At 32.6% G+C, this 16,957-nt stretch overlaps 1 protein-coding gene across 3 annotated transcripts in view; it reads right to left on the reverse strand.

The window, feature by feature from the left end:
• Positions 1-16,957, reverse strand: part of Eaf6 (chromatin modification-related protein EAF6/MEAF6) — a 140,607-nt gene that overhangs the window by 35,317 nt on the left and 88,333 nt on the right. The window contains exon 7 of one of the 3 annotated variants that reach the window (XM_090409511.1): positions 9,792-10,162. The exons of the other annotated variants lie outside the window; for them this stretch is intronic. Within the exon in view, the coding sequence (XP_090265637.1) occupies positions 9,996-10,162 (167 nt within the window). The 3' untranslated portion in view covers positions 9,792-9,995. Of the gene's footprint in view, positions 1-9,791; positions 10,163-16,957 lie in introns of those variants that run through there. 3 annotated transcript variants of the gene reach the window in all.

Below are 16,957 nucleotides of genomic sequence, written 5' to 3' on the forward strand. Positions count from 1 at the left end.
TTCCTTAAATATTAGGTATCATAACAACTATAATAAATTTGGTATGAAGATTTAAAGGGAAGGGTATTCAGTTGTTTGCTGGTGATGCAAAAAATAGGGAGAGGAATAGTTGATAAAGATATAGATATCTGCAGGATGATTTAAATAAATTGGCATTGTGGGCAAAGGATAATGATTGCCAATTTGATGTTGCAAGATGTAAGGTTATGCACTTAATCGTCGAAAAAGTTACATACAGTGTATCATATTGATGGTACTGGATTACAGGAAATTGATGAACTTAGGGATTTGGGGATAATGGCTGACAGAGAGAGAGATGAAGTTCAGAGGACATATTTCAAAAGTTAGCAAAACAGAAGGATTACTTGGTTGTTTAAAAAATACGTTAACTAAAGATAGGGAAGTTATTATAAGGCTATGGTTATGTGCTGCATCTTGACCTAGTGGGCACAAATTTGGACACTGGGGTTTCTAAGGGATAAGAAGGTAGTAGAGAGAATTCAGATTAGTGACAGTTCAGCAGAATGCTTCCTATGAGAATAGGTTGAAGGTGTATGGGTTACAAAATTTAGTTGATAGACAGAAAAGAGGGGACATGATAGAAACTTATAAGATATTAAATGGGTTTTATAAAATTGATGCAAAGGAAATTTTTCAATATATGACAAATACAGAACTAGGAGTCAACCATGGAAGTTGTGTAAGAATGCAGTTAGTAAAGGTGTGCGGTGTGCAGACTAGATTGTTTCCATGGAAAGTGGTGAAAGAGTGGAATGGATTGAGAGAATTAGCTGTGAGTTTCCTGATAGCAAACTAGTTCAAAGAGAGGTATGATGGGTTTTATGTATATAATTAGTCTGGGTCTCCCATGACAAGTCTCTGGACTCCATGGAGATACCATATAATAATAATACTAATAATGACAAGCAGCAATAAAAGGAAGACTATGAAAATAGGTGGGAACACTGAAAACATCAACTACATCCTGAATGGAGAACCTATGGAACAAGTAAAATATTTCAGGTATTTTTTAATAAAGAGAGCAAACTAAATATGGAAATAGACAATGGAATTAGCAAAGCTTGTATGATAAGGAGTTAACTGAATAAATTTATATGGAATAAGAAGTCAAGACACTGAACCAGCTGTAAATAAGACAGTGTTCAAACTAATTTTAACTTATGAATCAGAGAGTTGGGTTAGAAATAAAACAATTTAAAAACTGGAGACCACAGACAGTTCTGAGAAAAATCAATCAATGCATCAATCTCAGAACCATATTAAAAATGAGGATATTAGGAAGGAACTTGAAACTGTTACCATTCAGGAATGTGTAAGCTTTGCTCACACATTCCTGATTGATAACATTCAGAATTCACTAAGCAGAATGGGAGAGCAAATTTATTTATTTATTTACGAGAGTGGTCTGAAAAGTTCTCGGCCTCGACCATAGATGGCACAATCCCCCCCCCCCCCAAGTTGGTACATCTGTCATAAGCATCCATGTAAAATTGCAAGTCATTCTATCAAGTAGTTTGTTTTATTCAGCTGTCTGCAGCAAAAGTGTTCTCTGTATCCCGTGAAATGGATAAAATTGAGTATCGTCCAGTTATAAAATTCTTTGCAAAAGGTTTCATGCCAAAAGAAATTCATTCACAGTCCATAAAAGTTTATGGGCACTCTTCTCTTTTTCAACAATTTCTTAATTGTTGAAAAAATGTTCAAGTGCACTAAATTGCCGAGACTATAGGCATTTCAAAAGAATATGTAGGATATATTTTGCAAAAAGAATTGCAAATGAAAAAGCTTTGAGCAAGATGGGTGCCACGCTTGCTCACAGCAGATTAAAAGCGCACTTGTATGAAAATCTCTGAACAGTGCTTGGAGCATTTTAACAAGAATAAAACAGATTTTGTGTGTCGATTTATTACTATGGATGAGACTTGGATTCACCATTACACACCAGAATCCAAACAGCAGTCAAAAAAGTGGACAGAAGCCAAAGTCGGTTCCATCAGCAGGAAAGTTCATGGCATCTGTGTTTTGGGACACTAAAGGCATTTTTTTTATTAATTATCTTGAAAAGGGTAAAACAATAACCAGGGAATGTTATTCTGATCTGTTAACCAGACTAGACAAAAAAATCGTGAGAAAAGACCCGGTTTGTAGAAGAAAAAAATCATCTTTCATCAGGACAATGCACCTGGCCACAAAGGTGTTTTGGCAATGGGAAAATTAAGGTATCTGCACTATAGATTGTTGGGACATCCATCCTATTACCCACATTTGGCTCCCTCTGACTTCTATCTCTCCCTAAAACTAAAACTCTTACTCGCTGGTCAGCGTTTTTCTTCAAATCAAGAGGTGCAGCTGTAGAGGGGTATTTTGCAGATCTTATTGAAAACTACTACAGGGACAGAATAATGGCACTGGAGCATCGCTGGAACAAATGTAGTGTTAAGGGAGATTATGTTGAAAAATAAAAATAATTTTGAAATTATACATTTGTTTTTTTTCATTGCTAGGCCGAGAACTTTTCAGACCACCCTTACATTATTATTATTATTATTTTATTTTGCCAGGAAAAAAAACCCAGAGTAATATCAAGACCTAGATGGATTGATCAAGTAAGATCAAGTGTGCTTAGAAGACTAAAATCTGATGATTCCGGAATCCCAAAAGGTAAGTTTAATTAATAAGATCAATAAAATAAGATTAATAAAATTAATAGGGAAAACTTGTTGATAGAAAGCTGGTAATATTGTAAAAGCTTTTTATATAGCACTATTGTAATATCTTTTACATCTCCTGAGTATACATAAATCAACTTTAATGATAGTTGGGCTTTCAAAGATTTTGCTAAATATACTATTCATTTCTAAATCACTTAAGGAATTGGCAACGTACATAAGAGTATAAATTAAATTATACTTTAATAAATATTTCTGATATTTCGGCAACATCACGTTGCCATCTTCAAAAGGAACTTACAAATAAGGCACATGCACATAAGAACACTACAACACAGTATGCTATTGTTCTCATAAAAGTCCTAATGGTGCCCCCTAGCGGGCTAAGTAGGTGTTCTTACCCGTTGGGCTGAAGATCTGCTGATGCCGTTTTGAACTAAATAAAATTAATATATATATATATATATATATATATATATATATATATATATATATATTATTTATTTATTTTTTAATAAGTCCGTATTACTTGTAGAGAATTCTGATCTATTTAATTAGGTGTAATGAGTTTTTAGTATGATTTAACTTGATATTCTATTCTATTAAATGATTAACTTTATACAAAAATGAAGACTGTCTTATTTTCTAGAATAAAATTAGCAGTTAATAATACATAAATGATTACATCAGCAGACCTTCAGCCCAACAGCCAAGAACACCTAAATAGCCCGCTAGGGGGCACCATTAGGACTTTTAGGAGAACAATAGCTTCCTCACTTCGTTCTCAGTTACGGTGTTGTAGTGTTCTTATGTGCATGTGCCTTATTTGTAAGTTCCTTTTGAAGATGGCAAAGTGACGTTGCCGAAATATCAGAAATATTTATTAAAGTATAATTTAATTTATATTCTTATGTACGTTGTAAATTCCTTAAGTGATTTAGTAATGCATAACCAACGTATAAGCTTGTCTACGAAAACTATTCATTTATTTACTAGCAACTCTTCATTGTAGATGCATTTTAACAAAAAATTTTGCATCTTATACTTAGGGATACAAATATTTCAAGGAGACTTTAGGCACTGCCACAATCTTAATCAACAATGAGTTAAGTATTCTAACAAGTATGGAAAACTGTCGTTTTGAACTAAATAAAAAATATATATATTTATTTTTTAATAAGTTCATACTACTTCAAGAGAATTCTGATCTATTTAATTAGGTTTAATGAGAGTTTTTAGTAATGATTTAACTTGATATTCTATTCTACTAAATGATTAACTTTGTACAAAAATGAAGACTGTCTTATTTTCTAGAATAAAATTAGCAGTTAAATAATAATAGATACATAAAACGTTTGAATAATTTTATTTACAGCTGATAAAAGAAAAAAAAAATTAACTGCAATATTTCTAAATTTACTTGAACTGTATATATACACATTCATGTAACTAAATTTGGCCAGAATTTTATCATTACTGATAAAATTATTATATATGTTTTTTTTTCCCCATAAGGTTAAACATTTAATCTAGCAATGTTTTTTTTTTTTTTTTGGGAGGGGAGGTGTCATGTTCTTTTTCATTTCCCTAAATTACATTTACTCTTTCTTTTCTCTACTTCTGTGCTAATTTGCTCTTATCAACACTGGCTCTTTTAACCAAAAGATAATTGAGAAAAAAAAAATGAAGCAAAACAACAAATAAAAAATTTACTAGTATTCTCAAACACAGTAATATATTATATCAGAGGTCACAATGGAAGATGATCCTATTTCCAGTTCCACTCTTGGTATTCCTGTTAGACAGGGATATTTTATTTACTGGTATGAAAATGGGCAGAGGAATGAAACCAATAATTATTGCTAAAATATTTTGGGGGAGGCAAATATTTTAAAATATTTGCAAAAACATAAGAATTTTTCATAATATTGAATTAATATTTCTATGATCTAATTAAAAAAAAATGTTTAGACAGTACAGATGTGATGCAATAACAGCAAGTTCCATTTTTAGTAGCAATGCACATGCTGCCATTTCCAAAAACATTCTGTATAGCAGTCAAACTCTTACACTATATTCTTTTGAAAACCAGGAAAGAAAAAAATTAAATATTAATGCTTTAGCATAACACACCTGCCAAGGTGTATCATTATAATATTCATTTCTCATATTATCATTTAAATATATTTTTTAAAGTACTTAAATTTGACCCAATACTTTTAATATTTTTCTTGCTGCTGTCTACCCTGTCCCAAGTTTCATAACTCTTAACTGTTTTAGATTAATAACTATTACTGACCATGACAACATACAATATCAATATAGTCAAATATAGCAAGATCATATAATATGAGCAAATAAACTTCTTAAAATATGTAAACATATTATAAAATGCAATCCTTTTTGTGATTAAATAGGATCAAATTTTATTTTAAAAATGTGTGGCTTTAAATTATAGTCGATTAATACAGCACAAAATCTGTTGTGATTGAAAGAAACCAATCAAATCCAGTGTTTAGACTTTTTAAACTGCTGTTCATGATATCTGGTTATGAAGCATACAAATTATTAGACATTGAGCATACTTCTGATTATTTACAACTTGATATGCTTTTTTATCATCTCATATTTCTTGTCATTAAAACAGAGGACAAAGCATTTGAGATTCCTCTAAGTAATAAATACATGATGTCACATTCAGGCAATAATAATCATGGAAAGCAAGAGGTAGCTAGAGTATTTAATACTATACACAAGGATTAATCTTGAATGGCAAGGAATAATTGAGTATTGTGATGTGGGGAAACATCAAAATGGGGAATTGGACAATGAAACAATGAAAAACGCCTCCATTTCTTCCTTAGATACTACTAAGGAAGAAATGGAGGCATTTTTCAAATCTATAAAAAAAGCAGCTGACATGGGGGGGGGGAGTTGTTTCTTGCTAGAGATTTAAGCAAGACATAAAATGTTTTGAGAAAAGAGCAATGCTAATGTGTACTATAAAAGGAATAAGAGATGATAAAGATGATATTAAAACTGAAAATAAAGATATTACAGACATCAAGAGTAATTACTTTGAAAGACTGCTAAAACGAACCAGGAAGTGAAAGAACAGTGGTAGAAAATATTAAGGAGGAATATAATCAGAAGAACATTTCAATACTTGCAGAAAAGAAAAGCAAAAATCCGAAATGTGGAAAAGCAGCTGGAGTAGAATGAAATTCAACAAATGCTTTAAATATGGAGGTGTAAAAGTTTTACAGTTGTTGCGCTACATAATTCAGAAGGTGTGGACAGAGGGTCTAATTCCATATGATTGGAGTAGAGCTCTGACAGTACCCGGCCATTTTATAGATGGGAAATAAACCTGAATATAAGAATTAAGAGGAATTTTCTATTGAGTGTTTTAGGTAAGATTTATACAAGCATGCTAGAACAGGTTAAAGAAATGGGAATAAGCTGTGTTTAGGCCAAACTTTAAGACAAAGAGGTCAAATTATATAGAATAAGAGAGAAATTAGCCAAAATACTAAACTAGCAATATACAAGACAGTGTATATTGTTTTAAGTTATAGATTTTAAGTTATGGATCTGAGAGTTGGGTGAGAAATAAAACACTCGACCAAAGAGTCAAGATCAGATATCACATTTATTTTTAATATTAACACCAAAACAATTTTAACAAAAGATGTTAATAAAACATCTTTTGTTAAAATTATTTTGGTGTTGTTAATACCATTAAAAATAAGTCAAGAATAACCATCAACACCTAAGCTTATCTGTTAGATTCAGATATCACAGTTCTTAGAGAAATTAGGGGCTTGGCCTGAACAGATGCCATCATGGCAGAATCATATTAAAAATTAAGACATTAGGAAAAAGGAATTTGACATTGTTTGTATTCAAGAATGTGTGAGCAGGGTTAATCTACAGGTATGGTCACTTGAACAGAATGAAAGAGGAAAGGTTAGCAAAACAGGTGTTTTGCTAACCTTTCCTCTTGCTAACCTTTGCTAACCTTTTTCCTGCCATAACAAGATGGCAGGAAAAAGACCGAGACAAAGACCAAGGTCTAGGTGGATTGATTCAGTCAGAAGTGCCTTATAAGAACAAAATATTAATTATAACATTATTGGCAGGGCTGATAAGTAACAGACTAATTTTGAGGAAAATTGCTGATAAGAGACAATGTAAACTTAATCATGTATTGCTGTCATAGTAGCCTGAACATCCCTTGAGGATACATAGCAGGAACTTGATAAGAGGTGAGAAATCATGGAATATAATGAGGATATGTATTTAAGTTATGTAGATGTGGAAAAATCATGACAACTGCAAAGAGAAAAGCTGTTCAGAATGCTATAATTATATGATGTAACTGGGACATTAATATTGAGCAATCAGTCTATATGAGTTATAAGTCATCAGTTAGAATTTGCAAGCGGTACAAAAAATATAGTTTGATGTTCAATAAGGTCTGAGAAATGGTGTACATCTTATGGATCACATTAAGAAGGGAAGTAGTATGGGACCTGATGTCAGAACTGGGATTTTCAAATCAGATCTTTATGCAGATGATGTTATACTTGTAAATAAATCCAGTACAAGTTGTCAGAATTCCTTAACTAAACTGAACTGTTGTAACAAATTTGGTAAGCAAATCAGCAATAAAAAGAAACTATGAAAATAGGCAGAAACACTAAAATAAAGTAAAACATTTCAGTATTTAAGTAGTTTTTAATGAGATAACATATGGAAATAGACAATATAAGCAAAGTTCGTATGGTAGGGAGTAAAATGAATACATTTATATGGAATAAGAAAGAGTCAAAACAAGTAGCTGTATACAAGACAATGTTCAAAAACCAGTTTTAACTTATGGATCTGGAAGCTGGATTAGAAATAAAACAGTTCATTAAAGACTGGTGACCACAGAGATGAGTTCTTAGGAAAATTAGGGAAACAAACAGATGGAATCAATGGCAGAATCACATTAAAAATGAAGATATTAGGAAGGAGCTTGACTTTGTTAGCATTCAGAAATGTGTCAGCAGAGTTAATCTCAGATCGTAATATGAAAGGAAAGGTCAGCAAAGCAGATGTTTAGCACCATGATGGCAGGAATAAAGACCCAGATGAAGAACGAGATCTAGGTGGATTGATGCAGTAAGGAGTACTTTAGATGAAAGATTTCACAATATTGGAGTCCTGACAGAGAACAGATTAATTTGAAGGTCAACTGTGGAAAGGAGGTTAGTAATAATGTACACTTTTCATGTAGTAGTAGCATAGTGTCCTGTACACCCACTGAAGGTACATATCAGAATTTCAAGATTAAAATAATAATAATAACTAAAAAAAAAAAATGCAAAATTTGTCACTCAGACATATTTTGTCTTAATTACAATCATCAGACTTGATAACTGTAATTTAGTAAAATGTAAAACCACAAGCAGAAAATAACCAACATGCATTTGCGTCTAATGCAAACTCGGTGAACATTTTTTTCAACCACTAGTTACTGAAGCTAGTTACATTTATCAGTATATCAAAAAAAATTATAAGATACAATTAATCTTCTTTCTTCAGCTTTAATCAAGTAATCACATAAATGTTAAAAAAAATAAAATAATAATAAATAAAAGTATTTCAAGCATGCACTTTCACACACTGCTTTTGAAGCTCAAAACATTAGAAATCAGATTCTACCTCATTCTATCTTCTCCAAAAGAAAATTTTGTGCCGTGTTACATATTGCATGCTAACCAATACTTGAGATTAAATTGATGTCAATTTTTTTTTAGCTTATTTAACTATTTTAGTAATGATTTTTCTGATAGGAAAAGATAACAGAATAAAGATTATTACACTGCTATTGTAGCTATCCTCCAACCAACAGACTACAGGGTTTAAATCGGACAGTGACATGAATGTTCACAAATTCTTCATGTGGCAGACATTTACTCTCACTGTGAGACCATCCCATTTACTGGAGGTCTGAAGTGGCTTAAAAGTACCATGTTTAGTTTCCAGAGCAGGGATTCTAGATCTAACCATCAAACCACCCATGGTACAAAAATATATGACAGGCTTATAACCTTTTACTGGATGGAATTTGCATTAAAAAAAATATAAAAAACAGCATGAACAAGTGGGGGATAGGGAAGAAAATATGGTAAAATCCAGCATTCTTTTCTGAGATAAAGGAATTACTTGAAAAAGGATTTTCTATGAAAAAGAGATGACAATTGGTCCTCTAATAATCTCTTTTGTGAAGGTGGAAAAACTGAGAGTGTCCCAAGCACAAGTAAAAATGTTAACCATTAAGAATGTTAAAACCCATTAATATTGATTTCAGCACTATGGAATTATAGTACAGCTGAAAATTAGGTAAAGAAAAATACTTCTAATTATATATTAAAAATCTAACAGGTTCATCAATAAAAGACATTTAAATTTTATATTTCTAAGTATGAAAAAGGTGGCAATATACTACATGCCTGCATTTCCTGAGGAAAAAAGTCCTGGTATTGTATCTAGTAATTCTGTTATATTTTATATATATTATATATCTATAATTCTATTTGCAAACTGAGGGATATATCCTCCCATGTATATTGTGATTAATTATAAATCAAAGCATAATGTTTTGAGGAACAGTCCAATTAAAGGATTAAATTAATTTTTATTCACATTAAAATGCTCAAGTTATTATAAAATCTACTTACTGTGTAAGTTTTCTAGACTGCATCTGTAATCCTTGGCAGAACCTTATTTCCTTAAAAATGGCACAAATTGCTAACTAACCATGGAGTGAATATCTTGGAACCAGAATTATTTTCAATTCTAGGATAAAATTTAAACTAACAGTGAAGGAAAAGGCAATAAAAATCTTAAAACTAACTGAAGTATAAAAAGGAATGCCAAGGAAACAAATACATTCTAAAATGAAATAAAATCAGAAAATCATGTAACTTGTGATATTTATGGATGTAAGGCTGGGAAGTTGTCTTTTTTTTTTTTTTGTAATGGTTGCTTCTTCAAGAAGAGATTTTTTCCTGTGTAAAATGTGATTGGTGAACCAAATTCCAGAGAAAGTGTATTTCAAAAGTTTAATGCATATGACAATAGATTGCAATATACAAAGGAATTGAAGGTGAATAACAAAATAAACTTCCTGAATCTTTCTATTCGCAAAAATAGCAATAATTTAAAATCCAGTATTTTCTGCCATCATCCCACTGTTCTTCCAACATAAACTGTTAGGTCAGCTGAGTTAAAGTTCTCCATCTCTTCCTATTCTCACAGTTTTTCTTCATGAACATTATTCCAACTTAAGCTGCTTCCTTCCAGATCTTCTTCTATCTGATCCCTCCACCTCTTCCGAGGTCTCCCTCTTGGTCTTTTCCCGTCGATCCTCATATCACATATTCTTCTTGGTATTCTTTCAGGATGTATTTTCCATAAGCCTACAAATGTAGGGAATTAGTTGCACTACAGGTCTTATCACTCAGTAGCAAACAAAAAAGTAGTAATCAACTCTCAATTTTTTAACAGCATTCAAATATACTATTCACAACTGATGACTTAGAAAAAGAAAAATAAATTCCTTTACAAGAGACAATGGATATCTTCTCTTTAAGAGAGGAGATCCATGTACATCTGCTGATTCAATAATAAAGCATCAAGAAACTTTAAAGAATTTCACCCCCTTCCTAAATTATAAGAAAAAATAGTTTATTTGCCATTTACAGGAGAGCTTACTTAACAACAAGGTTTCATGTCTTGAAAACCATGCCATTAATCAAATTTAAACCTTCTCATAATGGTGGCAATGGTAATACTTTCTGATATTTGATAATATTGATTTGAATGCCAGAGGTCAACGTATTTAACATACATATTTAATTTTTTTCTCAACTTTACTTATTGCAATTAATACACTGCATATAAAAAATAAATTTCATGAAAACAAAATTGCAATGCTAAACACAGCTTTAACAATATCCCCTCCCCCATCATCCATTTACCACTTAGCTCCAGCCTTTTTCCAATGAGACCACCATAGATAAGGCAACTTTGAACAAACTCAAACTAACATAGCTAAGTTTCAACCACTACTCTCCTGCCCACAGTAATTTTGTGTGTTAAATACTACAGCAGCTGAACAAAAAGGATTCCGTTTATTCAGTATAATTGATACATATGAGAAATAATTATCTAACAGTAGTACTTTAACTCAATTTATTGAGAGAGACAGAATGAAGTATAAAATAGTTATAAAAGTCAAAAAAATGTAGAATTTTTTTGGCATTGTTTTATGTTATGTCACTGAATAACCGATATCTTTAAACAAGAGTGATTTTATAATGCTACCAAACTTATAATTTAATCTGAATAATCGATGCTGCATTTACATGCACTTTAATATTACTATTGTGAATAGTCTTTTTAATGGGAAATTATTTATTGCAAGTGCATCCCACATCCCAACCTATCAATAATTTAGAACTGTGGGTAGGTTGTGGCTTAAAAAAACTCTACAAACTCTGCTATAGAGACCACAGCTAGAATTTTATCAAGACATGTTAGACATCCAATAAACATGGTGGGGTTCATCACTCACCCGAAGACATTATGTAGTGGAATTAAAACCTACGATCAGGGTTTGAGAAATTTTATGCTGGCTTAAGGCTCTCACTAGTCAGAAGTTACTCTGGGTGTGCTCTGCCATGGTTGGCTAATATATTGTAGTCATGTGTTTAACTAACTACTAGTGTTAAAACAAATATGTTAACTACTTCTATATCAGCATATATCAGTCTGTGGCAAAAAAAAAAAAAAATAAAATAAAAAATAAATAAAATCATGATTTTTATAGTGATACAAGACCATTTATTTTAATTAATCATACTATTTTTTATTATGTTTTCACTTCTAACACATCTTGAATCACTTATAGGGGAAAACAATCTTCTCTACCATTATAAACAAAGATTGAAAACATTTGTTATCATAAAACCTCTCAAATTAAATAAAACCCTTAAGGCTAACATATTACTATATTAGTGTGTTTCTGAATTCTAATTGGCTATGGAACATCATCAGATGGACAGGACTGGTGATGTGATAAGACATGACAACAACTCAGAAAACAATTGAAAAACATTTATGTCAGTATCAACATAAAGAAATTGTTCTGGGAAAAACTCAAATATCCAAGTTTTAATATCTACTATTAATGGCCAAATTCTCATTCCATTACTGTGTTAGAAATAAGCTGGTGTCTGCTGCATACCTATTTTAAGTTGCTGTGTCGCAATTAATTGGTTATGAGGTAGACTGAGTGCTCTTTAAAAATAAATTGATGTGTACATATCCTCTCAGTAGTCTTGTTCCATTATGATAAAATGAGCTGAATTCGCTCAAGGAGTGGTGGTTGACACTTGACAAAAACTTAACCATTGAAACCGAATGAACTCTAACCAACCTAAAGATACATGCCAGCTTGACCGTCGCCCGGTCAAACAAGGGTTGCGCCCACTATTAGCGAACCAAGATAGTGAAGGCGAAAAATATGTTATTGGAACAAAACATCACCTAATAGACAGGAAAAACATAACAAGCATAGGAACATGGAATGTAAGAACTCTTCACCAGGAAGGAGCATTGGAAATACTACTGCATGAATTAGAAAACTACCAATGGGAAGTGATTGGACTCTGCAAAACCAGATGGACTGGAAAAGGAGAATTCCACCTTGGACAGTACAACATCTTAACTTCAGGCAGGGAAGACAAACACCAAGAAGGAGTAGCACTTATATTAAAACCAAAGGCTCAAAACTCTCTATTGTCCTACAATCCTATCTCACCTAGGATAATTTAAATCTAGGATAGATTTAAAACATCAATCAGATCACTAACTATTATTCAAGTATACTCACCAAGTGAAGACATTGAGAAGATCTATATAGATTTGCAAAAAGCAGTACAGCAGACATCAAGTCAAGATCTCCTAATTGTAATGGGGGGTTTAAATTGTAATTTAAACGCAAAAGTAGGCAAAGACTGGGATACCTGGCCAAGAGTAATTGGAAAGTTTGGGTATGGAAAAAGCAATGAACGTGGTGAAAGACTGCTAAACTTCTGCTCCAATAATAGACTAACAATAACGACACTCTCTTTAAACATCCAAAACCCCAAAGAAAATGGACATGGATATCCATGTCGATTTTCTTTGGGGTTTTGGATGTTACCAAGAATATGATAGACTATATTATTGTAAACCAAAGATGGAAATCAAGTATCCTAAACTGCAGATCATTATCTGCAGATTGTGGATCAGACCAGTGGCGCACTCAGGATTTAATCTTGGGGTGGGGGAGGAGTTGAGTAGACGATTTACGAATACACACTATGCATTGTATGCGACCTATGACTCAGCATCTGCAGTGATAGCCAATACATGACAAATAGTATAGAAATAGAAAACAGAACATAAATTTAAAAAAATCAATTTTAATTAGGAAAAGATTTTTGGAAAATTTTCTAGTGTTTATTTCCTTTTCCTTTTTTTTTGGCAGGGGGAGAGGGCAGTGCCTCTTGGCCGCCTCCCTGGGTGGGCCACTGGATCAGACAATAAGCTAGTATTAGCAAACCTAAGAATAAAGTTAAATCTGGAAGCACTTTTAGAATTAAAAGGAGACTTAATGTAAAAAAAACTACAAGACAACAATATTCTAAGAAAATATTAACTAGAACTAGATAAAAACCTGAAGGAACTACCAAAACAGAATATAAACATCAAAGAACATTGGTGCAAATTAAAGGAAATAATATTAAATTCGGCAGAAAAAAACAATAGGTTACACAGAAAGAGAAAATAAAAAGGATTGGATCTCGAATGAAGTAAAAAGGTTAAGCGATCAAAGGAAAAGCATGAAAGTAAAACAGAATTATAATAGAAATGAATATAATAGATTAACCAGAGAAATTAGAAAACTAGTTAAAAGAGACAAGAATAACTAGTTGGAAGAAAAATGCAAAATGGCAGAAAAGCTATCAAAAGAAAATAACCTTCATGGATTATATAAAACAAATAGACCAAATTAGTAAGACACAGACAACAACAATTATAATGATCAAAAACAAAAGAGGGACAACTAATTGAAAGTAAAACACAAAGAATGGCCAGATGGGAAGAATACGTCAAAGATTTATATAATAAAAACACCTCCCAAGATATTACGATTCCAGCTACTGAAATGGAAGAGGAAACAAATATCTTTACCAAAGAAATAATAGCACACAGCATAGAAAAACTCGAAACTAGGAAAGCACTTGGCATTATCAAATACATGCAGAATTCTTAAAAGCAGGAAAGGAACAACTTTTGGAACCATTAAAAACATTATCTGAAAGGATCTACAAAAACGAAGCAGTGCCTACTGATTGGACCAAATCAGTCATAACTCCTATATACAAAAAAGGAGATAAATGTAATAATTACAGAGGCATTAGCCTCCTCAGTATTCCAAGTAAGGTTTTTACAAAAGTACTCTAAAAACAAATTAAGCCATATATAGAACTGGCACTAGGAGAAGAACAAGCAGGTTTCAGACCAGGGTGAAGCACAATTGATCAACTATTCATCTTAAGACAGCTAATAGAAAAGACACTAGAGTACAAACAAAGTTGCTACATAAATTTCATAGACTTTTGTCAGGCATTTGATTCAATCCGTAGAAGAGAACTCTGGAAAACTATGGCAGAATTTGGAATTCCCGACAAAACCGTAAGAATAATAACGAACCTGTATGAGAAATCTGAAAGTGCAGTATGAATGGAGGACACCTTAACCAACTGGTTCCACACAGAGAAAGCAGGGATGCAATCTGTCACCAAACCTGTTCAATCTTACACTGGAAGAAGCAACCAGTAAGGCCTTAAACAATAAAGATTCCGGAATCAAAATATATGGGAAAAATGTGACAAATTTAAAATTTGCAGACAACATTGCATTACTTGCAAGCACAGAAGAAAATCTACAGGGAATTTCTGATAAAATAAAGGAGTGTATAAAATCTGGATTAAACATAAATAAAGACAAAACAAAAATTATGCAAACAGGAAAAGGAAGTACACCAATCTGAAAATTGAAATTGATAGTAAGAATCTAGAGCAGATAGAAAACTTCACCTACCTTGGGGGAGTTATTGAGTACAATAGTGAAATTATAAAAGATATAAACAGATGAATCTGTCAAGCATCCCAAACTTTTGGATGACTTAATAAAATATGGAAGTCAAGAGAGATCAAACAAGTAACAAAAGTAAGAATCTATGAAACAATGATCCTCCCAATACTCCTCTATGGAAGTAAATGCTGGAATCTCAAAAAGGCTGAAGAGAAAAAATTATTAGTTACTGAAATGGGTTGGCTAAGAAGATTACTTGGAGTATCTCTGCTGGATAGACTAAGAAACGAAGACATAGGGAAACGACTAAAACAAGAAATAACAATAATAGACAAAATCCAAGAAAGAAGACTGCGATGGTTTGGCCATGTGACCAGAATGGGAACAGAAAGACTACCATCTAAAGCCCTGAATATGATGGAAGGTAAAAGATCCAAAGGATGGCCCAGAATTAGATGGACAGACAAAATAGAAGAGGACCTGAAAACCAAATCACAACAAGCGACACCAAACTGGACAGAATTGTTCAGACTCTCCCAGGACAGACAGAAGTGGAAAGCATTCATTCGGCCTCATCATCATCTACATAGATGATGGAAGAGAGAAGAAGAAGATAAAATGAGTAATAATCAATCAACAAAACAAGCATTTGTAATGACCAGCACTCCTCAGTAGATCAGTAAGCATATAATTTTTTAAATTCCATACCAGATAGATAATGTGTCCTACTGTATATTTAAAAGTTTTTGAAGTTGTTTTTGTATTATGGCAGGCATTAAAAAATGTTATTACCATACATGACTTCTGTAGCAAAATGCTTTATCATACTGAAAATTTGTGAACAATGGCAATAAAATATTTTTTAACATCAAAAACTGCATATAACATAAAACAGAATTTGCACTATGTAAATAAAATGGATAATTAAACTGAAACTTCTTTACTTACCCCCCCCCCCCCCACACACACACTTCTTCAGCTAAAAATTTTACTCATCATGGTCGAGCAGACAAGTGCATTTTTCAAGTCTTGCCTATGACCTTTCAGCTAAAGAGCAGGAGATGCTACTCTCACTCAGCCAACAAAATAATTAGGGATTTTAAGAAATATCTAAGTACAGTAATTTTTATTAAGTATTGGATTTATCACTTATGCTGGTGTCTAATGGAGAAAGCATGTCTAGGGATAATCTAATTAGTTAATTTGGTTAAGTCAATCAACATAAAGGCACACCAACAGGAAATAGAAACACACACTGAGTGTGAAACATGGGATTCTATAAGAATAGAGTATTCTGCATCCTCTATGGGTAGTGTGATGAAATCTTGCTGAAGGTCACATCACTGCACCCATGGGATCCTCCAGATCAGACTGGAGGATCCCATGTTTTACAGTCTGTATTTGTGTTCCTGTTGACGTGCCTGCATGCAAGTGCTTGGTAGATATTTCTTTGTGTCCATGAAGATTACTCGGTGATCATGGCAAAACATTGACTTAATAACAATTAATTAGCTAAATACAGTTAACTATTATATCTAAACATGTTTTCTCCACTAGACATTAACGAGTGATAATCAATGCCCGAACATCCATATCAGATTATCCTACTAGTTTTATACACTGTGGTGTTTCATCAGGAATGGAAATACAAAAACACTGAAAGGATGTTAAATAATGGAGCAAAATTACATCCAAAAAGGGAAAAAAAATGTTAACAGAACTTGCTTTCATCAAATTCCCAATTATGTATCCTCAAGGGGTGTACACAGGATTTATGATACACCCTCTGTCCAAAAAGAAACTGAACTTTTTGAAAATAGAAGAAACTAGTGGTGCCACCTGTTGTATCTTTTTGTTTGTCGAAAGCTGCAACCTTTGTTAGTGTCGTGTCAACTGTTTATGACATTTGTTTCATTAGAAGCCGAGTTATAGTGCCAAGAGTGACAGTGTTTTGACAAACGGTCGGAAAATGAGTTTCAAACAGAGAGCTGCGATCGACTTTTGTGTTAAACTTGGTAAAAGTTTTACCGAAACGCATCAAATGCTTCAAAAAGCATACAGTGATG

The sequence above is a fragment of the Typopeltis vanoorti genome, chromosome 19 (assembly GCF_054136105.1).
Source record: "Typopeltis vanoorti isolate ZY-2024b chromosome 19, IOZ_Tvanoo_1.0, whole genome shotgun sequence".
In the NCBI taxonomy this organism is placed as follows: Eukaryota; Metazoa; Arthropoda; class Arachnida; order Uropygi; family Thelyphonidae; genus Typopeltis; species Typopeltis vanoorti.